The 26,658-nt window shown below is 36.9% G+C and overlaps 1 protein-coding gene and 1 pseudogene across 1 annotated transcript in view; one reads left to right on the top strand and one right to left on the bottom strand.

Moving 5' to 3' along the window:
* The window catches only part of SSPN (sarcospan), a 28,432-nt gene extending 9,592 nt beyond the window's left edge, over nt 1-18,840 (bottom strand). Inside the window, 1 exon segment of the mRNA XM_006912697.2 lies at nt 18,562-18,840. Within this exon segment, the coding sequence (XP_006912759.1) occupies nt 18,562-18,840 (279 nt within the window).
* On the top strand, nt 4,644-4,762 carry LOC112480406 (annotated as a pseudogene).
* Nucleotides 18,841-26,658: the final 7,818 nt, after the last annotated feature.

The following is a 26,658-nucleotide window of genomic DNA, read 5'->3' as shown; positions in this document are numbered from 1 at the left end:
ATGAGACAGGAAATACAAGAGCAGGAGCAGAATGGCAGTGGAAAACGATGATGCCCACATAGACTCAAAGTTCAGCCATGTGAGCCTAGAATTCAGGAAAGAGGAGACATGCATTTGTCAGTCATCAGCATATATGAAGCAATTGAGATCTTCAGAAACACTGTGCCATCCAGAGAGAGTCTAGTGAAAACAGAAAAGGGCCAAGGAACTTACCCAGTTATGAAGAATCTTTGACTTTTTGAACAGAAAGCATCTCAAAAACACTTCTTACAATTTGAGTCGTACAACGTGACATGTCTAAATATTATGAAACTGATCATCATCCTTTTTGTTTTTTTGAAGTTTCACCTCTAAGTCTTTGCATAAGGTATTTGCTATAAAACTTGAATTAATTCAACGTATTGTAATTTCTTGACCTTCTGATAGGGCTCAATAGGCTCTAGATGAGGTAGTTCATTGAGGTAGTTCATTTCATTTTCTTACCTATATCTGTGCCTCATAAAACAATACTTCTTTATGAGAGAGGTTACTGGGGGTTTAGTGTAAGCAACTTCTAGAAGAGTAGTATTTATCAAATACTTAAAACCGAAGGCTTGATGACCATGGGGAAGAAAAAAACAGATTTCTCATGTCAGATTAAGAGTCTTGTGACCTCAGCTGGCAGGGTGGGGATGTACCAGGAAGACAGGGTGTTTTGGCTTCCCAGGCAGTGAAGGGGGAACTCATACTAATGAGCAGTGAGACCCACCAGGCCTACCTGCAACATCATTCTCTAATTCTGGGCCAGAGCTTTTGTTAAGTATGATGAGGTGAGGCACATGGAACAGGAGAAAAGGCAGTTACATAAGGTTTTCAAGAAAGTACCTTTTGGGCCAGACACCCAGACCTGGGGCAGATAGGTGGTTTTACTGAGATAAAAGCCAAATATGAACTGGGTGGCATTGGGAAGACCAATGCTAAAAGAGCTGCTAGCCATTTAGAGCTTGCTAAGATTTAGTTCATGTACAGATAGATGATTATGTTGATAAAAAAAGCTTGAAATGATTTTTACTGGAAAAGAGAAGACAACTACCATCATTTTAACCTACTTTTGGATGCATGTTTCTACAGTTTTGTAGGGTAACGAGAATACTTAAGTCCTAAATTCCACATTCTGTCTAAAGATATTCTTTTTCTCCTCAGGTGAAGACTGCATTCTCTCTTGTGCGTTAGGAAGTTAAACAGAGTTGAAATGTTCTCTGAATGTTAAATCCATTGCTATATGTCCGAATCCTGAGTCTTGTCACACATTGTCTTTGTTTTTGTTATTCAGCCTATTGTACCTATTGCACGTTTTGAGGGTTGTCATTTTGAATAAAAGGTGACTGTGTGACAAGTGTCTTAGAGATTTACTTACATATATATATTTCTCATTTTGGCATAGCTAGAAGATATCACTCTAAAACATTTTGTGAGAATGTGAATTATTGGTATTTACTTCTCTCCATGTCATATGTATTTATATTCTGGTCTTGTGACATTCACACAACCTCCTATTTATTTGTTTTCTCCCTTTTATTATTGAGAGAGCTGCTTGACAGGGCTACCCAGGGAATACAGCCTTCCCTTGTCAAATGCGTTTCAAAGTTTCTCTCCTCTCTCCATCCCCCTCTGTCATTTGTGTACCTGAAATGTGACTCTGTTTCTGGAAGTTAATCAACTTTCAATGTTGTATTTAAAGTGCTTTAATTCAGTCAATATACTAACAAGATAAACTCTCTTCTCATGTTTGCACAACCCATTGATCAACAAGAGGTACAGCAAAACTGTATATGTTTCTCTAGATATTTCTTAAAAGAATTTCTATGGATTTTCATCTACTAGAATTTAAGCCAGAATATTAGAAATCATTTTCAACAAATGATAAACATATTGCAAGCTGTTGATTGAATGAGGTCTCTCGGGAGAACTGCTGATTAATTAAACACTATCCAAAAGAACATTTCATGAGAATCCATTAAAGGATGTTTATTGGATCAAGATTTCAGAAGGATAGGAGAGAACATTTTAGTATAACTTAAGCATTTTTAATGGATTCTCATGGCCACTACCTTAAGGCAAGACAAAGTCTAAGCCAGTGGTTCAGAATCACTTGGTAAAAACCAATCCTATCCACAGAATCTCTGATTCAATAGGTCTGGGATGGGGACCTAGAATTAATGCTGCTGGTTCTGAGGCCACACGGAGAACCACTAGTCTAAAGTAAAGACATAGTTTTCTAAATGCTGGCATTTAGTGTGGGGTTATCTGAATGGTTAGGAATCTAAAGTGATATGTGGACTAGTGGAGTTTCCTATGGAAGAGTCGTTTATTACACATCACAATGAGATGTAACAATAGTTACCCCATAAATAAATTTAGTCTATGCTATTGAAGGAGTCCTTAAGATTGAGGGAACCCATTGTCTTCATTGCTACTTAAATATGACCACATTCCAGAGCCTGTAGCTTCAGTGTCTGGTTGGTGGTTTGGGAAGCATCTCTAAATCATCAGTTAGTGTGATGTGGCACTCTGCTACTGTTGATAGGCATTATTCACTCCTGCTCCAAGCAAAAGCAAAGCAATCACCTCCAAAACTAGACCATCTCTACAATTGGCTGAGGGGGGAGGGACTGATATTTATACCATGGCTGATTTCAAGCTACCAACATGAAGACACTGAGCACAGAGTTGGGAATTGGTGTGCAAAATCAGCTTTCCAAACCCATTAGAGATACTCTAGTACACCCTGCATCTCTACCACATTTTCTGCCACCTCTGAGTCCCTTCTCTTACAGAAGCATCTGGTTACTAAGTGGGATTAGTTTGTAACTATAGTAGTTTCCCCTTATCCACAGGGGATACTTTCCAAGACCCCTGTGGATGCCTAAAACCACAGATCACACAGAATCCTATATATAGTATGTTTCTTCCTATACAAAATACTTATGATAAAGTTTAAAGCTTAATTTGTAAATTAGGCAGAGTAAGGGATAATAACAATAACTAACAATACAATAGAACAGTTATAACAATATACCATAATAAAAGTTATGTGGATGACGTCTCTCTCCCTCTCTTTAGCAAACTAGCACAAATTTCTTTTTCTTTCTTCATGGATAGAAGATTCGTTTTTTACTTTAGATCTTGTTGACCTCAGCATACGATTTTTCATTTCCTTATTGAGAATGTTCGCCTTTTCACTTTAAAGGAAGCACTTTACAACTTCTCTTTGTTATATCTGAATTGCCAGCATTACTTTGTGCTTTGGAGCCATTATCAAGTAAAATACGGGTTACTTGAAGGCAATGTGATATTGCAACAGTAGTTTTGATGACCAAGATGGCTACTAAGTGACTAATGGGTGGGTAGCATACACAGTGTGGATACAGTGGACAAAGAGATGATTCACGTGCCAGGTGAGACAGAGCAGGACCTCACACGAACTATCATTCTATTTAGAATGGCACCCAATTTAAAACTTATAAATTGTTCATTTTCAGAATTATACATTTAATATTTTCAGACTGCTGTTGACCATAGGTAACTGAAACTGTAGAAAGTAGAACCCTGAATATAGGTTCCAAGCATTAAGCTTTCTATGTAAATTATCCTAGTTAGTATTCATATAAATCTTATAGTGTAATTCCTATTATTAGCCCCATTTTATAGAAGAGGAAACTAAAGCTCAGAAAGTTTTCATGCTCAAGGCCACATAGCAAATCCAGAGCTGAGAGCTGTACCAATCAGAGTACAGAGCCTAGCTCTTAACCATTACATGGCCTGGCTGCCTCCCTTATGGAATTTTGAGAGCTCTGTGAGTGAAGTGAAAACTGCAGAGATTTGGAGAACATTCCATTATCTGCTCCTCTCCTGTGCTGACTGGCTTGAAGTAACACTCCTGAGACAAGAGTGTGAAAAACATAGTTTTTGAGATCCAAATAACTGTCCAAGCTGCAGGACAGTGTCACAGTCTTTGAAACTCAGTCTCGTCATATATAAAATGGAGAAAATAATAGTTTATGATTTGCTTTAAGGATCATAAATTATGTGCCTGGAATTATAGTTTGTACTATTTTTTCCATCTCATATGACCTCAAAACTCTGCCAGTATAACTTACTCTGAAATTTGAGCTGAAATGAATAATATATGTAATTGTAGCCCTCTATCATATAATCTCATTTTGTTCACTAACAACTATTCATTGTGTACCCATCACAACGTGTAGGTACTCTTTGAGGCTCTGGAGATACTACAGTGAACAGAAGAGATAAAAATCACCACCTTGATAGGGCCAATGCTTTAAAGTGAAGAGGCAGACCATACCAAATAAATAAGTAGATATGTGTCATTGGTTGAGAAGAGCTGGGGAGAACATAGCATTTATCATTATGGCTTCTTTTCCCACAGACATGATATACAGTAATTAGCAAAACACAAACAATAAGACTTTAAAGCAAGATTTCCTCCCTTAAAAATGAATCAGTAATACCCAGCAAACCCTTAAGAAAAGATGGTGGACTCATGGTTGTTTCTTATGAGAGGCTTGTGGTTCTGTTATTTCAACAACTCATATCCCGTATAAGTTATCTAAGATCTCACAGGCTCTATAAAAAAAATAACAGGCTACGGCCATGCCACTCTGAACAAGCCTGATCTCGTCTGATCTTAGAAGCTAAGCAGGGTTGGGCCTGGTTAGTATTTGGATGGGAGACCACCTAGGAAGACCAGGTGCTGTAGGCATAAAAAATAAAAAATAAGGGATTGTAAGCTGACAAGGTCTTTGCAATCTGTAAGGTCAACCAAGGGTTGCCTCACCTAAAAAAATTAAATAAATAAATAAATAAATAATATATACCTGCCCTGAAGAAGAAACAATAGAGGGAAACTATACAAAGTTTTACAGCAAAATGGGCCACATACCTAAACACAGAGACCGAAGCAATATGTCTTAGCTCTGAATCTGACAGACCTGGGATCAAAATCCATCTCTATCACTTTATAGCTTTTGGCCTTATACAAGTTAACTTCTTTGAACCTCAGTTTCATCATCGGTGGAATGATAACAACAATGCCTACTCCTTAAATTGCTATGAGGATTGTATAAGACAGCATATGTAAAGGAAATAGTGCCCAGCATATATGAAGCAGTCAATACTTATTTGTCAAAGAAATAAATCCTTTCATTTAGTGACTTGGGCTACTTTTGCTTGCATAGCAAGGACGCACTTTTCAAAAATCTTTCCAATGACGTTGACGTGAACAGTTTGCAAGCACTTAAGAGTTATAAAACTTCTTTTTTCTGCTTCATTTTCTTTCTGCTACAAACCTATTTATTATCTGCTACTAAGGAAATACCAGTCTTGGTAACCAGGCCAAGCTGTATATGTTTCTCTGATTACATTATAACGGTTTCACAAAGAGAAGCATTTAATTTCTGAAAATGTTGTTTAGCTAAAATTATTTCCTATCCATAACAGATCCAAAATTAATATTACTTTTTACAAAAGCTTAGTTGTTTCAGCCAAACTTAGCGCACAGATATTAATTGGAAATTCCAAAAGTGATAGGCATGTAAATATAAAGATTCAAAATCAACCAAAGAATTTATGGCAGAGCTGGCCATCAAATTGAGGAGGAAAACTGTAACTATTTGTCTCCAGACGTTAGAAACATTAATGCACAGGTATTAAACGCCAGAACACCAATTATAATTTTAAAAAAAAATTTTTTTCTTAGGTTTTATTAAACCAAGCCCAAAGTAGTAGCTTCTTTTCCACTACAAACAAAACTCTAGCAACTTTTTATAGCTGGCAACTTCTGCAAAGGAGTTTTTTATTTGGCTTATCATATATCAGGAAAATATCCAATGTGCCTTATGTATCTACAACCTGAGAGCTCCACTGATTTATTCTTTTTATTTTTATTTTTTTGTTAGAGTAAAAATTGCCAGTAGAGAGCTCTAGGACAGGAATACTCTCTCATGCAAGAACTAAATTCCACCTGGCCCAGGAAGAATTTGGGTTATGACACACATTTGCATTTGTTCATTTCCACATCTTTCTGTGGGGGGTTGAAGAGAACAATTTGTGATATTTACTTTGCAAAGACGACCTAGGAGATTATTTTTTAAAAGCTGGTAGACATCCAGGTGAAAAGTTTTCAGTGAAAAAGTAATTCTAGATGACTAAAGAGAAAAGACACCTGGTCACCCACATCTAAGTTTAGCCCATTTATAATATTTGCACAATCTTATTTCCCCTTTTATTATTATAATTGTCCTTTTATTCTCCATTTATTATTATAATTGTCCTGAGGAGTTGATACCTGACAGGTCTATGTCTAAATTACTGTAAATGTATGGACCTTTTCATAAGCGAGTATTCCAAGACATTCAAATTGATCCAAAATAAATAATTTATGTGCTAATTAATTAAATCGAAAAACAAAAGTTGGCCTATTGTCATGGAGAACTTTGCAAATTCTAGATCTCTTTGGAAAATAAATTGTAAGAACGTATGAGGCAATTCTTAAGGAAATTATTGTTCACATAATTGCCAGCACTGAGTCGATTCACCAGCTCTGTTGTGATAAAATCTCTGCTTGGTTCGTAAAAAAGTGTGGAGCATTAAGGATCATTTACATACCAGACTGAAATCCTTTGTATGGTAAGATACATCCTTTCTAATCTGAAGTGTTAGGTTTTATCATGATTTGAAACTATTCCATAACCAAAAATATATGCTCGTTTCTCCCAGTATCTACAGGAGGGATTAGTTCCATGACCTCCACAGATACTACATAATCCACAAATGTTCAAGTTTCTTATATAAAATAATGTAGGGTTTGCATATAGCCTACATACATCCTCCCATATACTTTAAGTGATCTCTAGATTACTTATAATACCTAAAACAATGTAAATGCTATGTAAATAGCTATTATACTATTTTATTTAGGGAATGACGATAAAAAGTCTGTACATGTTCAGTATAGATGCAACCATTGTAGGCCTAACTACATAGTACATGTCAGCATCAATGTAATATTTTTTCCGAAAAGTTTTGATCAGCAGTTGGTAGAATACATGAATGCGAAACCCATGGATATGTATTTTATATATATGTATTATATATATATATTATATACATATTATATATATATATTTTTTTAAATTTTTAAACCAGTGTTGCACTATAATTTGCATTGCTAGTGTAGTTTGGCTAGATCTGTACAAGCACAGAGAGAGTAGGAAGATGTGCTTGTTCAGCGACTATACTGTTTCTCAGCACACATTGTACTTTGCAGAGGTTCACTTACATTTCGTATGTTACTTTATAAGATATTAGAAAACCATCCTGATGAAATTGATAAAAAGGGGCTGCAACTTGTGACCAGCAGCTAAATGAAGGGAGTGTGACTCCCAAACCTATAGATAGAGTGTGCTTTCCTTGATGTTCCTGCCAAGCAAGGCTGGAAGCCAGAAAAGTCTGCAAGAGATGTGCCAGGACAAAGCTGCTACAATTCATAAGTTCCCAAACCTTACTTGAATATGACTGCAAATGGCTCATCATTTTAAATCGATGAATCTCACAACTGAGTGTTTTACCAACTCACAGAAAATTGAGAGGAAAATCTGACACCTATCTTAGTGTTTGACTTATAGTGGAGTTATTTAAGTAGAATGAGTCTCTTTGGTTTGGGTCTTATTTCAATACTATCGCACAGATTCGTATATCCATGGTAAGATTTGTATTTTATAGGAACTGCTGGGAATTTTTGCAGTTACATCCTCAAAAGACTGAATAAAATGAACAACAGAATTGTGAATCAATAAAGTTGGTCGTAGATGAAAACTGAGCTTAATAGTCATAGGACATGAATCGTGCCTTTGACCTAAAATGACCTTTTACTTTTTTATCCCCCTGGTGTAGTACTCCTCCTTCCACCATTTTGAACATACTAATATTCAGTCTTCAAATCTTGCTCAAGGATCTCCTCTACCCAGAAAGGCTACCTTTACTCATTACCCACTTGGCATATATTATCTCATTTACAACATTTGGGTTTATGGTACTGATTTGTCAATATCTAGTAAGTTGAAGATGCTTATATCTTATTACCCAATAATTAAATTCCTAGGAATATGCCCTAAAGAAACTTTGAAATATGTGTATAGGGAGCCATGGAACAGAATATCTATCACAACACTATTTGTAATTGCAAAATATGTATTTTTGGAAACAACCTAAATTTTTATCAACGGAAGACTAAATAAATTAATTGCTGTGTATTCCTATAATGAAATATAGTATAGGAAGATGAATGAATGGTATCCATGTACCATTATGAATAAATCTCAAAAGAAATATAAGCAAAAATAATATGCTACCATTTATATAAAACTTAAAACATATGAAACTATATTAATTATTGGTTATACATATGTACCTATTTAAAAAGTATGAAAACATGCACAGGTATGATAAATAACAAATTCAGGATAATAGAACCTCCGGAGAAGGAGCTTAGGGTAGAAAAATATGATTGAGAAAGGAAACGAGTGATTCCAATGTATTGTAATGTTTTCTTTCTTAAAAAAAAAAAAAAAATTTATGACGAAATATTAAAACTTGACAAACCTAGGTATAAGTAAGAGATTCTTTTATTATTCTTTATATGCTTTTGTAGACTTAGAAATTTTCATAATTAAAAAAATCATAAAATTGCCCATACTTACTCAAACCCGCACCAAAAAAGGAAAGTAAAAATCAAACAAAAATTTTGAAAATGGCTACAAATCAGTAGATCCAGGAGTCTACCCACATTTGTTCTATTTCAAAGCTGGAGACGCTCCTACAATTTCAAGTCCCCTCTCCTTGTCTTTTCTGATCCTCCCCGGACAGGGTTAATCACACCCTCCATCCACTGTGTTACTTCTTTAGGATACCACCTTAGCACTGGGTTTTCTAAACTGTATTGTCGTTATTTGTAGGTGTGTGTCCTTTCCCAGACACTGAAGTTCTGGGGACACCATACCTGGCATATGGAAAGACAAAGTACTAGTAAGTACTCTTTCTTTTCTAGCATTCTGTTCTGTTGCTTACCAACCACCTAACTCATTCTTCTGGTGATTTATCAGAAACTAATTGCCAATAAGTTCTATAAATACCTACTTTGCAAAATAATCCATTTTCAAAGAATGTAAGAGAAAGACTGTGTTCCAGCATTTCTCATGAATCGACAGGAGGGGTATAATTGCTACACATTTGTGGGAAAAATAAACAACCTACAGTTCACTTGTTTCATTTTGGTATTATTCAAATCTTTAGAAGGGAAAGGAATCTCATAAATGTAGCCTACTCCAAAGGTATTGTTATAAGATGGAATTTATTACTCAGGCATAATTAAGTAGGTTCTCAAAATAAGTCCCACTTTAGAAATGATTGTAGAGATAATTCTACATAAATGCTCTTGAGTTCATATATCTTAAATTGTACAATAAATAAAAACTTAAGAAATAGTACAGTATATAGAAGTTACACAGTGAATCAATATAAACTCAATTATATAACATTGTAACAGGAGTGCAAATGAAAGAACCATCCTGTTCAACCTTTAAAAAATATTATCAAGTGGCTTTTCTAATTGAGAGCACTTTTTACAAAAAAAAAATGATATATATACCAACAAAACAAGATATAATGGAACGTTAAGTAATATATAATATTACTTCTCCTTTGAAAAGTGTTTTGTTCTTTTCAACATGAGGTCAGTGTCCCCAAGCAGCCTGCAGCCTCTCTAGCATTTCTCCTCTTCCCTTCCATGGCAACATGGGTTAGCTAGACACTGAGCTTTTTGTGATGTGTGTGTGTGTGAGGACAAGGAGAAGGGGAGTGAGGCTTCAGGGAGGTCTCGAGGTGGAAAAATTTGTGACGCACTAGATTCGGTGACTGAATGAGAATTATTTATCGAGGGTTCTATAACACAATAGTTACGGTCACCCTATGTTCATTTTTTAAATTACGTTTGGCCTCAAAGCCCTTAACCCAGGTCAAAACACTTTAATAGGCATCTTAAACTACTTGTTCACAAAAAGATTATGAGACGAAGCCAACCTGCATGGATTTGATCCTTCTGTTTCAGAATCTGACTAGCTGAGAGCATGAGAGAAATAAATTTATTGAACATATAACATGTAAACAAAACTGTCGAATTCTGTCTCTCAGCAGTAGGCAGTCATGGAGAAATATCTCTCATTGATTATAATGTGTTCATCTTATAGGGTCGTAGCTCGTCCTTTCATTGCCCTGGATGCTCCACCCTTTCACCAAGGTGGGCATAGTCATCCTGCGTTCTTCTCCCTAATTGAGCAGCACCCTCCACTCTGCAACAGAAATGATGAAGACTGAAATGCTATTTCTCTTATCCTGGAAAAAGCCTCCTTCATAGCTTTCCAGGGAGAGCTAAATGTGAGATAAAGCTCAGCTTGAGCCTAATGGCCTGATATGTGTGCCACACCTGATACTTTAGGTAGAAGGTAGCTGGTGTATTGTTTTGTTTTTGTTTTTGTTTTTTGTTTTTTCTAGTAATAAAGCTAAAATTCTGTCCCTAGTCAGAGTCTAGTTAACACATTTGCAATTCCCCCTCTTTTCTTGTCAGCTGTCATTATCTTCCACCCGAGAGAGGCCTTGATAATAACCTATCTTAAAGGGGGTTTTAATGGCTCGTTACAATGAATGCTGAATCACTTTCAAAATAAAGGTTGAGTGGGATGCCACTAAAACAGCATCCTCAAGGTTTCTTGCAGCCTCTCCCAGCCCCACAGCACTCCCAGCAAGGTGCAGGGAGTTGTTCATTTTTCTACAACAAGAGAAGCAGGCCGCAACAGAACTTCTTCAACAGAATCTGAGTTTTATGGACAAATCCTTTGCTTTCTAATGTCCAGTCACTTTCTGGCCTTTTGACAGTGCCCAGGAAACACAGCAATGATGCACTGTGTTAAGCAGGGGATATGGCTCTAGCAACATTAAATCAAAGAGCATCAACTTTAAATACGCTCAAAAATCAAACCAGAGATATTATAGTATGCCTCTGGGATGGTTTGGGTTTATGCAGCCCTCGAAAGAGTAAATCAGAGCGAAGTTCAGGATTTCTAAGTTAGACAAACAGGATCCTATGATAAGCCCTTGAAGTCCTGCCAAAGAGGAGAATCTACCAAGGAGATGCAGGCTCCTACTAGAGGCCGCTGCATCACGAGGCCCAAGGTAGAAACACCTCAGGGTTTTATTATGACCCATACCACAGTACAAAGAGTGTGAATCTGATTTTCAGAATCATCTTCAAAAATGAAAATAACGGTGGCTTCCCTTGAGTTCTAGAAACATCACACATGAGATCGCTGCCCATCAGAAGCCAGAGAGCTCATCTAATTGCTGGAAATCTGAGCATCCCCCAACTGCGCCGCTCAGCCAACCACCCTCATTTCCTCGCCTCTGAAGCCAAGGTGTCATTCAGTTAGAACCTGGCAGCAAGTCACTCCCAGGGCAGTAAAGAAAGGCAGAGATTTACTACACAGTAGTTCTTAAGCCTTAAAGAACTAACGCAGCAAAAGAAATGCCTAAGCCAGCCTTAGAATTGTATTCACTGGCTTAATCTATTGGATTTTATTTTTACTGAAATTTGACAAAGGAAGCAATCTGTAAATGCAGTAAAAAAACTTCCTCCATATGTTTCACTACTGGCATGAGCACAAAGTCACACCACCCCATTGCACTACCACATGTCAGTTTACTAGCTCAGAATTCTCATCGGAAACATTCCAATTTTTAAATGTTCCATGCAAGCCATAGGGCCTTTATGAATAAGCTGTAAATCAAGCATAAGAATCGCTGAGGTGGTTGTACGAATTTATATTCTTCACTGAAAGTGCTATGGACTAAATTGTGTCCTCTCAAATTCATATGTTTAAGCCCTAACCCAAAATGAGACTAAATTTGGAGGAAGGATTTTTAGGAGGTAATTAAGGTTAAATGAGGTCATAAGTGTGGGGTCCTAATGTGATATGACTCGTGGCCTTATATGAAGAGGAAGAGAGAGAAATCTCTTCCTTTTTCCAAGCACGTGCACTTAGGAAAGATCACGTGAGCACACATTGAGAAAGTGGCTGTCTGCAAGCCGAGAAGAGAGCCCTCACCAGAAGCTGACCATGATGGAGCAGACTAAGACAGAAAGAAAAATATATTTTGGTTATTGCCATATGTGTGAGTGTACACACATGAATTTTAAAATTAACCGGGGTGACTGAGTGAGCTGCCGGCATCTGACAGTTACTCCTGCCAAATTTTATCTCAATACACTGAGATTTGAGGAAGCATCCAAACCATCTAAAAGATGTGCCTCTGAAAAAAGGCTTTTATATAGTTTATGACTTAAATACTATTCCCAACATCCACTTAAAAAAAGAAAGTTCACCTTCAGCTCTGAACTCACTGTAATAAACCTCAATTGAATATTCACAGCAAGTAATAGCTACAGGATTAAAATACATCATGAGGTCCTATCCAGCTCTGGATTTTGATGGGGTCTTTTGATCAGCATTTCTCTAGTTTGCCAGGATCTGGATCCTAAAAATGAACTATATTTTGCATGAAATGATATCTAATTAAAGTTTAATGACTAGATTCCATTCCTGTCCTACGGCAACATAGAAATATGCAACCGAACTCTTCACATACCCTTGTGTGTAACCTTTAATGCTGATGCCAGCCTTTCAGGCTAAAACAGGCAAGTAGACCCAGTTAAAGAATATCTTCATAGAAATGTCATAGACAAGGCTAAAGGCAAGAAAAAGTCTAGAAAATGTCCATTTCCTCAGAACAAATTCAAAGTGGACATCTTATTAGTGGCTATCTATAAAACTGTTAGACCAAATATTAGGGAAACCTATACCATTACTTTCTTTGCAGAAGGAAGACACCAAGCATTCAGCTACTTCAATCTTAATTTGTCTTAATTTTTTCTAATTAGGGTAACGTAAAATAAGTCAAATGACCTCATTTTTTAATCCTGTAGATATTTTATAATATGAACTAAACATCTCCATAATGCTAAGCTAATGTGTCCTAAATTCGGGAATCGAAAAGGGAGCAATAGCACATTCCTTATTATTACCTCACAGTTCTTTAAAATGTTATCAATAAACTTTAATTTATCTGCAAATCATAATTTAAAAATGGTTTTCACAAGTTCAAACAGAAGGTCTGATAATGGCAAGTATGGAATAGAAAGAATTCAATTCAAAACATACTAGGTAACCTTTATGTGTCAGGAGATACATAGAGCCCCATAAACATAGTACACTTGAAGAGAATAAATTTCTCTATTTTTTATTGACTACACCCAAATTCTTTACATTAGTATTTCTATCATAAAAAAATAAAACCAAATGATAATTGAAATCTCAAAAGTTTCCAGAGACTAATTTTCTGAGTTGAATATATCCACACTACAGGATTGAAAATATCAGGATCTGCCCCATCTCCGTATTTTAAAAAGAGATCAATGATTCAGGGATAACTTACTCATTATATAAGCACTTTCTTGATCTTGGTGTATTTGGCTTAGTATGAGGCTAGCAATAGAATTGAAATATACATTTTTCCTAATATTCTAAGCATCAAATGATTTTGTTCAATCACTAAACTTCCTTATTCCTAAAATTCTTTCAGAAAACATGTTACCAAATTCTTTAATATTCCCTTTTTATTTTTTAAAATTAATTTTTTTGCCCAATTAATTCAATTACATTCTATTTTTATACTTACTAGAAGAGCCTATTAGATAATTTTCCTATTATTATTTATTGTAATAAATTGAGTTAGGCCATGTAATTATCATTCCTCAGCTCCTAACAAGCCTGTGACAGTTGCTATAATAAAAATTATTTCTCAGAGGTACCACAAGGGGAACATTAAACTATGGAATTATATTAAATTATATAAAAAATAATGTATTACCATACAACATATTCCTAAAAGTGTAATTCCAGATAAAGTTGCTCAGATGTCAATACAGCTGTATAGAAAATTGACACCACTTTTAGCTTCTTGACCTGTTTTCTGGTCTACCCAAAACCCCAATGCCCAATCTTCCTCACTTCTAATTTTTTCCATAACCATGATCAAATCATTTAGCTAAATCATCATGTCTTTTCTTCTCTACTTATAAATTATAGATAATAACAATACCTGTTCTTTACTTGCTGTGTGTCATTTATCTACATGTAAATTTCCGGGTATATTCTGCTTTAAAATAAGTAACCACCCAATTTCTCTTCCATTAAGTCAAATTAAAAATAAATTTTTAAAATTCGAATACACCTGCATTTTGACTTCCTTAGAGTACGTTAACATATGATAACTGTTACAGAAATTATTCTTGACAAGACTTTTAACCATGACAGATTCGTATGATGAGTTTTATGAATGACATTAAGGAAAGGAAATATATTCTTCCCTTCCTTTTAAGCCCTTTCCTTAAACATTCTAATGTGATCAATGTGGTATATGTCTCAGGAATTTTATTCCACCTGGGTGGGTTATGGAAGCAATGGAAAGAGAGTGAGGAAAGCTAAAAACCACAACAAGGAAAAGAATATTCTGTACAAGGGCCCAGAGACCAACAAGTACTAAGCATCCCCATTGGGGATGAGAGGCAAGAGTTTGCTCTTAAATTGACTTCAGAGTAAAGATGCCAATGCCAATAAATCACTAAGTGAAAATGCTTTGAAAGGTAAATGGGCTTTTAAAAATATTTGCTAGGTTAAATTTTCTAATTGGAAGTATTCATTACTGTCAGATATGGCAAGGGCACATGTCCATCAGGAGATCTCCTCCTGGTACATAATTTGTTATTTTTAGACCAATGCCTAGCATGGTGGACACCCCTGACAAATGTTACTGAATGAAGAAAAAAGTAAGGCAAAATTCAAACATGTTATGCTTCACATACACCAAAACTGTATTAATTTGAGTAAGAAGTAAAGGCCCCAAAGTTCTTAGATTCCTTCAGTCCATACGTATTTTTCATCAGTAGGAATTCTGGAATGACGAGCCACCTTGAATGCCTAGTTACTTGTCCTAGCTACTCAACCATTGATAGAATAAAATGCAAAACAAACTTCTATTACCTAGGATCCCCTAACCCAGCCAAGTTCATCCTCAAATATCCTGTTTCACTTTGTATTGTCATTGTGGTGTGACTTATAACTTTTAAGCCATTTATAAAAATTTTTGAGAGGAGAATGGCACTTTTACAGGTTAGTCAATCTCCATAGTGGCTGCATTCTATTTTTTCCTTTACAGGAACCTTTTGTTACTAAAGTAAAAAGACTTCAGTCATTTCTCTGATGAAGAATGAGGGGAGTTATACTTATGGATCGGCAAGAAATAACCTATTTGTTTTGTTTTCTTTTTTAATTCCACTGGAAATAAATCTCTGATCATAGATCACCAAGGACTTCTTCAGCCTATAACCAGAAGTTCACTGAATATTTGTCAAGTCACCCAAACATTAGCCAACAAGAAGTAACCTCTGGATTTGTCCATATACCCAGATTCTATTATGAGAATGGTGATGCCCAAATACCAAGGTAATAGGATAGTAACCCTTATAAAATGAATAAGTACCATATGATAAGAGGCAACCATATAAAGAGAAATAGAAGAGTAAAGCATGCAAAGCTATCAATGGGGTGGGTACATCAGTCTGGGGATCCTGCTTGAATTCAGCCTAAATTCTAGAAGCAAGTTTGACTCTGCCTCAGCCCAGGGATTGACCTGTACTGCTTTGGTCCAGCAGGTCTCTTAAGTAGCGCCAACTCTTCAGTATTCCCTGGGAGATAAATCAGACCAGAATCACCCCCATGTTTCTAGGGAAAATGATCCTGAGGGGGCTCCTTTCCTCTAAGTGAATTTTTATAAACCTCCAGAGAGATTTAGAAAGTACTGGACTAATCTAATACCACTGAGATTGCTAACAGCAACTTGGCTGAGAACAGAAAAAGTGAGATGGCCAAACTGATATCTCCTCAGGGTACAAACTGGTCTGAGAACCGTAGCAAGTCCAAAATGATCATTCTGCAACACGAGAGATAAAAGAGAGCCACTTTGAATTTGAGGAGTGCCACTACCAACGATTGCTTCACTAATCGCTAATAAAAAGAGCTAACTCACTGAATGCTTACCATTAGCCAGCACTGTTCTAAGTATTAGAACATGTTTTAATTTATTTAATCCTCAGGACAACCCTGAGAGGTAGGAATTACTATTACCATCCTGATTTAATCAATGAAGAAATGGAAACCTAGAGAGGTTAAATAACCTGCCCGAAGTTATTCAGTGAACAGTGGCTGAGCTGGGGCTCAATACCAGGTGCAGTGTTTATGCTTCTGCCCTTCACCATCTTGTCTCCCTGAAAGCTTGGAAGAGTGCTCCATGACCAACCACAGACAGAGAGATGAGGACAACAAGCACGGTGTCTGTGGAAGGCAGTGAAACGTTGCCTGCAGCTCTGGCCCAACTGGGATGAGAGTCTGTCCTCACCTGGCCCCTCAGAGACTCCTCTCACTTGTCTCGGGGCGTCTCCACTAACTGTTCTCTATTACATATATTCCCTATTGAAAGAACATTTAAGATTACAAATGTCATCAGTACAGGTGTCACTACAAGCAAACTTCAGGTGGATCCTAGATTATAAATGAGAAGACTGGAAAGAATAGAGACCTTGCTGTATATAATACTCTTTGTATCACACCCAAGGAGCTCTCATGTAAAGTTCCTAATTGCAGCTCATGAAATTTCAGAGTTGCACAATTTGTACGTTCATGCCTTAGACACTGAGAAAAAATTTTTTCTCATCAATTTGCTTTTTTGGTACCAAGTTTTTTAAAGTTGAAATAAAGAAAAAATAGAAAACACATTCATGAATGATATTCAAAACCAATGAACAAAGGAACTTTGGTCCTTTTTTCTATTAATTTGCCTACCTTAGAGGACATTTTTCCCCTCTAGGATCTTGACAGTCACTGAGGTGACTAAAATACCCAGTATATCTTAGTGAAATGCTATTTTTAAAATCACTTGATTTAGAAAACTCCAATCATGATAATTTCATGAGAATTCTTAGTACACAAATTAAAAGTTTTAAATTACTCTGCAAGAATTTGTGAGTTCAAATAATCTTAATTACAAAATACCTACCTCGATGCATATTTATCAGGTGTTTTTAACATCTACCCCCGTACAAAATTATTTTTAGAGTTGTATGAGTTATAGCTCCCATGGTCAGTAATAACAGTAATGATGCAATAGGAGACTAGGAGCCAGAAGTGTCCACTCTAGTCTGGCATGACGCCCCCACTTTAAATCTCTGTGCCTTGAGAATCTCATTTAATTTCTCTTAATCTGTTTCTTTGTGTGCAGAGAGGAAAAACAGTTCCCACCTCAAAGTGTTGTTTCATGGATCAAATGAGATTTTAGTAAACCACAAGGAACTCTAACATACCATATTAAAATTACAAACCAAATGTAGTGGCAGTGTAACTCAATGAGGAAAATGCAGATGTAGTCTGGTACAAAAAGAAATCAGCTTGGCTGATTTGCCAACTTTGCCTACCCATGACCCTGAGTGAGTCTGCCCTCTCGTTCTCTCATTTGAGAAATGGAATAAGAACTATCCCATGAGACTAATGTGGGGATTAGAAATAATATATGTAAGGCCTCTATCAGGACAGGCACACAGTTGGTGCTCAATAGATGCCATCCCTTTCACATCAAAGAATCCTTTTAATTAAGCCAAGTATGCTGTATGTCTCAACACTCACTCAAAACAGCTGAGCAGTGTTCTGCTTAGAACAGTACAGCCATTAGCAGTCCCAAATATACTTCTGCCACGGCGCCCTGGGTTTATCCCACTTTAGACTCCAGCAGATTTAAGGCTGTGCTTGCTGTGTTTGCGTTTCCTGCCTTAGACCATTATTTTATAAAACTAACTGATGGAACCTCAAATGTAAAAAATAAAATTAATACTACCCAATGGGGCAACTCCAAGTACAGGATTTTCCATAACCTGCCTTTACTAAAATGAACTACTTCACTATTTATTACTTATTTAGGGACAAGGGTGGGGTCCGGGGACTAGGATAAGGAAAAAAACCAAAGTGAATCTGCTGTTGTCACGGAGGCTGTTCAATCTGACCAAAATAAGCAGCCTTTGACTCGCCTCCCCAGCTCCAGCGCGTTAGAGTCAGGCCCACTGGAGGCGTTCAGAGCAACAAGCAGGAGAGGGGGCGCGAGTCCTCCGACGCCCAGCCTGGCCCCCGGTCAAACCAAGTGTGGCAGGCATCAGTCACCAAGCAGAGCGCGAGTTAGAGGAGTGGAGCTGGGGAAGGGCGCATGCAGCTGGGTTAGTCGTAACTCGACCATGCGGCTTCGCATTCCTGTTCCGCAAACGCGCTTAGGCAAAACAGACTTGATGCTTACAATGATCCCAGCCCAAAATGGAGTGTCTCTGACTAGCAGAGAGGAGCTGATGCTCGCCATGAGGAAGCCCACCACGGTCACGGCGATGCCCAGGGCCAGCTGCAGCAGGGCGAGCAGCAGCGGGAACCGGCAGCCGCAGCACGTTCGGGCCTCCTCCTCCCCGCATTCCTTGGGGGCCCCCTTGCCCTTCTTCGGCCCCATGTCGTCGGGCCCGGCGGCGTCCGCGGCCGGCGGCCCCCCCTGCCTCTGCTGGCCGCGGGTCTGCTTGTCCTTGCCCATGGCGGCTGCGTGGGTGGGTGGGTGGGTGCGTGTGCGGCGCGCTGGGCCCCAAGCAAGGCGCTGGGCGGGCAGAGCCTGCCCTGGTATTCGAATTACGGAGGCTGAACAAATATGGAAAACATTTGGAACTGACTCGCTGAGCCTCCAAAGGCCACAGGGAGCCCGCAGTAGAGGGGGAGTCGAGGGGGGTCGCCAACTGCCAACGCGCTGGGACGCAGCGCCTGCTGGGCCCACGGGCCCAATTGTCCACGAGAGTCGGCGCGGGTCCCTTGGCCTCTTAAATCCTGTGCACTTTAGACAGGCTGTGTGTGTGTGTGTGTGTGTGAGTGTGTGAGTGTGTGTGTGTGTGTGTGTGTGTGGCGGGGGGGAGGGGGCGATGTTGTTGCGGGGTGAGGGTTCTGTCGTCTTCTCTCCAAACCTCAGGGGTTTGGGGTTTTGGTTTTGTTTTCTAAAAGGTGCAATGCAAGGTGATAAATGTCTATTAATTAATAGACAGTTTAATCCGAAATAGGCATTGCTGGGCTTCAAGCTGTGAAGTCGTTTCCGGAAGCTAAATTGTTTATTTTCCAACAAAGGCGTAGGCTCTTCTCTTTCTTTTTGAATTCTGCAATCCAGCTGACAAATAAAGGTATTTTTCCCATTGAGGTATTTGCTTTTGAAATAACTGTTTAGAGATGCTGGGCCGATTGTGAACTCTCTCTCATGTATTTGTTTTTAAAAGCTCTTTTAATCATTTATATGGAGTCCCCAGCCAGTCTTCACTAATCTCCACAACAGTGCCTAGGCAGATTATTGTGCACCTAGGACTCAGACAGTTTAACTCTATCCACATTTGAGATATTTTGAAAGCACCTACAGTATGCAAGGACATGAGGATGTTCAAGATAGTTTTATTTCCTGCCCAAAGTCCCAGAACAAATCAATAAAACTGATTATTCTTATTCCCACATACTTCTCCTCTGTAGCACTTAGAGCAAATTTCAGTGAAACCACTAAGAAATGATCCCCTCACTTTAGAGTATTTATATCTACTTTGGTATGGTCATTTTAACATTTAGAAAGCTGTATTTAAAATAAATGATATTGCCAAGATGCTAGAATAAAGCCCACTCCTAGACTGCTTGATCTCAGCTAATTTAAAGAAAGTCTAACTCAATACTCTTTTTTTTTTTTTTTTCAGAATTATACACTAGCTCTCATCAGCTCTCCTCGTAAACAGCCAGGGCTGCACAAGGTACCTTCAAAAATATAAAACACATTCTTATTTTATGAACTTCAGTGTTTTCCTTCTACCTTCCTTCTGCATCAGTGAGAAAAATACGATCCATGGAACACATGCAGTAGTTTAGAAAGCAGAATCCAAGCTGCACATGCCAGTGTTCCACTCAGAAGCAGTAGAAGCTGCCCTCAATCTCACAAGAGTTTCAGAAGGGCTGAGGTAGAGTCATTGTCAACTTTGGGGTCATTACATCATTAAGATTTCTAGGGAGAACAGACAAATAAAAATTGATATGAACACTAGACTCACCTGACTAGGGCCTGACTGAGACCACATCAAATTACAAAACAGAACAATACTTCGTTTTTCTGTGTAAATATTGTAAACAGTTTTGGGAAGCTAATTGACTATCTCCAATTATTTGTTGTTCTGAATAATATAACTACCAATTACTGAGTATTCTGCAACAAGCACATGCTAGGTGCTTTACATAGTTTACTGTTACTCCTTAGAATCACATTATAATTATAATTTCCATTTTTAAAGATAAAAAATTGAATATTAGAATTATTAAGTAACCTGATTATTAAGCCACTGGCCTAGTTATGGATAGAGGTGAGGGGAACCAAAAGTGAACAATTGTGGATTACCTGTTTCATTAATTACCTCCTCTAGGCAAACAAGTGGATGGACTGTTTAAGTTGTGATTTTAAACAATGATCATGGCTAGTATTTTATCTATCATACAATTAGCTATTAGCTTTGAACCTACAGCTACCTGAGAACTTCACAAAAATATCTTGATTTACCACCATAATACATACAATAGTCAATGGAGACCATTCTCTTATAAATTTTTAAAAATCTCTTATTTATAAACTAGATGCAGGCTGTATTTGCTGACAATACTGCTAGGCTGTCATTTAGTTAAGAATAAAATATCCCTAGCCTTTTCTTCAGACCCTGAAATTAGACATGTTAGAACAGTTAAATGAAATAATAGGATGATATTCCTATAGGTTTGTTTTCTAAGTTTCAGAACTAGTAAGGCTTACAGTTGTAAAAGAGTTGTACATAAATTTTTATAATAAAGGTTTACTTTTAATTGCCTAGCTGAGACAAATGAAACCAATAGCAGTGAACAATAGCCCAGATAAATCGTATTCTTTCTAGTCTGATTACAACTGCTGACTTTAATTTTCAGCTTCCAGTGAAGAAGGCAAATTCCCAACTTCTTGCTTGAATCTGTACCTAAGGGGGCCTGGTCTTTGGCAATACCGTGAGATTATAGTGATGAGAACAGTATACTGTCACTTAATTGATATGAGGAAGTAGAAGCAAGAACAGGATGAGAAAAATTGTCAAAAGGTTAGTGATAGAGAGTAAACAAGGCTAAAATGGGATCGGAGAGTCCTAAAAAGTACAACATGGAAATCTCTTCCTTTCATATGTCCTTTCCACTGAGACAAATCACCATTTCCAGCTCGTCACATAGTTTAGCAGAAATGAATAGGTTTTATTATTATTTATAAATTACAATGTCTCTGTTTTATAGGTTAAGCAATAACTTCTTCAGATATTTATATTACCAGGAAGAAAGGCAAAGTAGAAACAAAGTGTTTTCAGATACTCTATTGGCTGTTCCCATAATTCAAAACTGACAGATATTATAAATTAGAAGCTGCAGGAGATTAGTTAATATATGGTTTGCTATTATTTTGATTCTCTGGGGGAAATAACAAAATTAAACTTAGTTTCACTACTTTTGCTATATCACAAATTCAACATTATTTCAAATTATTTATGCTTCAGAAATTCAGAACTGGGAAGATAACTCTTTTTAAAACTAGTGCCATTAACAAAATGCTCTTAAGAAATCTGGAACGTGATCTTAGATTCACCAAGAACAAAAAAGCTTTCATAGAAAAATTATTACAGTTCCAAGATCTGTATCAAGTCTCTTTACTATATAATTAAGTATATAAAAATGTTCAATTACAGTTGATTTAAAGTAACCAATACTATACAGAGAACAATTAAAAACTCTATTATGATATGCAGCACTATTGGCCCATATATCTCATTGGCCTCACACATAAAATGACTCTTGAGATATTGCTGAGCCCTGTGTGTGTGTGTGTGTGTGTGTGTGTGTGTGTGTGTGTGTAAGAAATAAATTTTTTTTCCTATTTTCTTTATTTCTAAGTCATTATTTCTAAATGTGTCTTACGGGTCAATTTTTTTCTCAAAAAAAGTGACTCATTTATGATTTTTGCATGGCCGCTCACATTTTCAAGTTAAACGTTATATGGGCAGTGTACTCTTTATGGTCAACAGTGTGATTATAACTTTTTCATTCTATGGAGACTCTGTAGAGATGAAAACTATCAATAGTTTCCTAATGCATTCCACCTATTTATATGAAGTTATTATGTCAAGTTTTTCTGTATAATTTTATCCATGTAATTTTCATGTGTCCACAATGATGAAGAAATAACTATACTTGTTTTAATTAAGAAATACAAGGAGAAGAATGGATAAACAAATCATAGTATATTTATTCATCAGTAGAATACTACTTATTAATAAGAAAGAATGAACTACTAATAGGCAATGACATGAACGAATCTCACTGTTGGCTGAGTGAAAGAAATCAGACACAAAATAATACTGCATAATTCCATTTATATAAAAATAAAGATGCAAAAATAATCTGTGATAATCTAATTAAAAGAATGATTTGGACTTGGAACAAGAGACCTGACTAAAAAGGAGCAAGAGGGGACTCACTGAGATGATGGAAGTCTTCTATTATTTTGCCTTGGGTGCTGGTTACATGACTGTAAGCAATTGTGAGAGGTCATTGAACAACACTTAGTGTCTGTGCTTGATATTGTATGTAATGTAATTTTTAAAATGTAATAAAAAGAGAAATACAGGGAGTTAAGGTATATCCATAGGTAATTAACAATAGAATGAGAAAAGTTTGAGGTTTTTTTCTTTGAATTATCTTACCAAACTCTCTTCACTTTCCTCCTGCCTTTCTGGTTCTTTCATTTTAATTATCTATTGCTATATAATAAATAGTTTGGAACATCAATAATTACTTATTATTTCATGGTATCTGTAGGTCTAATATTCAGACAGGAATGGTTTGTTTCTTCACAGTTTCCGGGGTTTCACCTGAAAGATATAGAATCATCTGAAGTTTTGACCGAAGCAGGAAGATCAGCTTTCAAGGTGGATCACTCATCTGGCTGGCAAATTAGCTCCTCTCTATGTGGCCTCTCCATGCATTGGCCTCTCTATAGGGTTATTTTAATGTCCTCACAACACATTTGTCTGGCTTCAACCAAAACAAGAGATTCAGAGACTGAGAGAACAAGGTAAAGCTATCCTTTCCATAACACAGCCTCAGAAGTCACTTAGCAACACTTGAGCTACATTCTATTCTTTAGAAGGCAGTCACTGAGTCCAGCCCACATTCAAGGGGAGAAGAATTAAGATCTGTCTATTGAAAGAAAGAGTATCAAAAAATCAAAAACATATTTTAAAACTGCCACAAGTTTTAAAACTCCTCAAGTTTCTTCATGTCCTGTACTTCCTTTGCTGGTCTCCTAAATGTTGGTGTTCCTCAGGGTTCCTTTCTTTGTCCTCTTCCTTCATAAACTGCACATTCTATGGCTTCACTGAAGACTCCCAAACCTAAGGAGCCAGATTTCTTTCCTTAGCTCTAGATCTGCAAATGTCATTACCTACTCACATCTCCATTCGAATGTCCCTAATGTACCTCAAATTCACTCTGTCTTTGAGCTCCACAGAGAAATGAAGTAAGATAAACAAAGTGTTCATAGACTTTAGTAGCAAGATGGTCATTAGTTGCCTTTGCCAAGAGCAATCCCATATAGCAATTTCGAGATTCCAGTGAGTTTAAGAGTGAATGGGAGATGACAAAGGGGAAAAACATGGGTAAAGGAATCTATGGAAAAGCTTAGCTGTGAAGGGAAGGAAAGAGGAAAAGCTAAAGCTAGAGAATTAATGTAAAATCAAGGAGAAGTTTGACTTTTTTCCTGGACAATTGATCAGATAAATTCCTTGAGGTGGAAGAGTTAGTCAGAAGGAAAGAATATGACTAGATAGAACGCAGTTAAGTTTGCAGGAATGGGAGGAAGGCACTTAAGAGAATTTATATCTTTTGGCCTTTTCTAGGATATGTATATAATAAATTAGTTATCAATATTTTTATTCTAAATGATGCAGGTTTTCAGATATAGAACCATGCTGCTTCTGTATCCTATCCCATAGCACATTTTACCGCTATTATCTTGTAAGTATAGATAAGTTTTAATAACACTGCATCATTTTCTGAAAAGTTTCTCTAAAAGAATAAAAAACATAATCTTCTGTAAGTCACAATAATAATAATGTCTCAATGTATATGATGCAATGTTATATATATATTACAAAGTACTCTTACATATTATGTCTTAAAATTTAACCAAACTCAATGAAGTTGAAATTTCTTCAGAATGGTTAAGTGACTTGCCCGAAGTTACATTTTTTCCTTCTTTCTCTAAGTCCAGTGTTCTTTCTATCTATATTTTAGCTGAATGACTTAGATTTCTTTTAGCTTTATTGAGGTACAACTGATACACACACACACACACAAAAATGCACAAATTTGATGTATACATTTTGATAAATTAGATGTTTTATTGCATAGGAAAATTGCATTGGTACATTGCACATACAGGTGATTATACATGTTAAGGGAGTACAGTGCTATGTATGCAGATATCTCTACCACGCTCCAGGGTAGCAAGAACAGGTGATGTCTAGGATCTAGATCATAAGTACCACGAGGGCAGACACCAGGCTTTCTTAATCACTGTTGGTCTCGCAGTATTCAGTACAGTGTAAAGGACTTTATGTGGTTTTAATAAATACTGATAAATCCTAAATCCTAATATAATTTGCACACAAGATTCATCTAAATCTGGATATTTCTGACATAAATAATATTTCTTTAAAATCCTAGAATTGCATATTTTGTTTGTACACTTTTATTTTTGTTTTAAGAGTTATCTTTAGGAATAACACAACTGAGATACTTCAGGTGAATTACAATCAACTTTTCTAAATAATAACATTAAAAACACTACAAAGTCATTTTAAAAATCCTACGCATTTATAAGCAAACTATATGATTTTCACTCTGGCCACTAATCTTCCTCCTTCATTAGAATAAGTGAGTCATTATCTGACTCTAAACCAGATTGACATCTTTTATCATTTTTATAATATGCAAGTTTCCATAGATTTAACAATCTCCTGCATTTGGTTCCATATGCAATCATCACCATCCTTAAAAACATCTTTGACCCTAAGATAAATCCTTGCAGGCCATGTTCTTTTTCTCCAACCATTCTTCTATGAACTCTCTCTCATTTTTATGTGGTTATGAGTGCAAATGCTGGACTTAGTCTGCCTAAGTTCCAATCTCAGCTCTCATTCTTGCCAGCTATGAGATGTGGACAAGTTCCTTCATCTCTCTCAGCCTCGATTTCCTCTCTATAAAATGTGAATATTAAAAGTACTTACCTGAGAAGGTTGCTATGAAGTATAACTACAATAGTTTATGAAAACACAGAGAATATTTCCCAGCCTAGATAAGTAATCAATAATTGTTAGCAATTATCCTAGCCCTGCCCTCTTATTCACTTTTTCCTTACTAAGTATTATCTTTCTCTGCAATTTCACTTTGGCAATTCTGTTCTAGTTGTTTCTCCTCCTACATTCTCCACAGAAAAGTATAACCCTCTCTGTGCTTTAATTCACTGCCTGATATCTCTGAAATTTCAGATACTGAATTAGTGCTTTGCTTCACAATATATTTTTATTTTTGCTCACCACCATCCACTGTACTCTCATCCAAGTCTGTAACTGGGACTTTTCCAGAATGATCCCTAGAAAACATGATTCCCAGTCCTTTCTTCCAGTGTTGTCTATTTCTTTAGAGTGCACCCCCATAGAAACCTTGACTCCACCCACTGCTTTAGGAAAGTGACCAGACTCAAATGCTGTCTGTTACCCACCCTAGCCAATCATAAAAGAACTGTGATTTTATTTTTAATCTTCTGTTATCACCTTGTGAAGGTTACATCAAAATAAATAGGAAATTCACCGTTGAATACCCTAATTTATTTCAAATTATTTCACAGAAGTTACTGAACTGCACATTTAAAACAATATTTTGATACTCTAACATTAAGCTAGATTAGCTAAACTTAACAGAAAAAAGTTCACGTTTCTCAAATATTATACTCCCTCAAATATCACACATGGTATGGTAGATGTCATTGTTTTGGGCCTAAAATCCCTCTTTATGTTGGAGAATGACCCCCTCAATCACCACAACACGGCCTTGTGGGACTGCTGCCCACCCGATGACCACAGGAGTGGCCCTTTGGACCTGATCTGTCCAATCATAGCATCCCTACCCCCGACCCTGGGTTTGAGGGTCAGGTATACGAAGGACTAAGCCAAAGCAGGATGAATCAGAATCCTTCCATTAGGCTTGATAAGGATGCTGGGCTGGG

Source organism: Pteropus alecto, unplaced genomic scaffold (assembly GCF_000325575.1).
Source record: "Pteropus alecto unplaced genomic scaffold, ASM32557v1 scaffold103, whole genome shotgun sequence".
NCBI classification, from domain to species: Eukaryota; Metazoa; Chordata; class Mammalia; order Chiroptera; family Pteropodidae; genus Pteropus; species Pteropus alecto.
The sequence above is the reverse complement of the archived record's forward strand: the minus strand, read 5'-3'. Positions and strand labels throughout refer to the sequence as shown.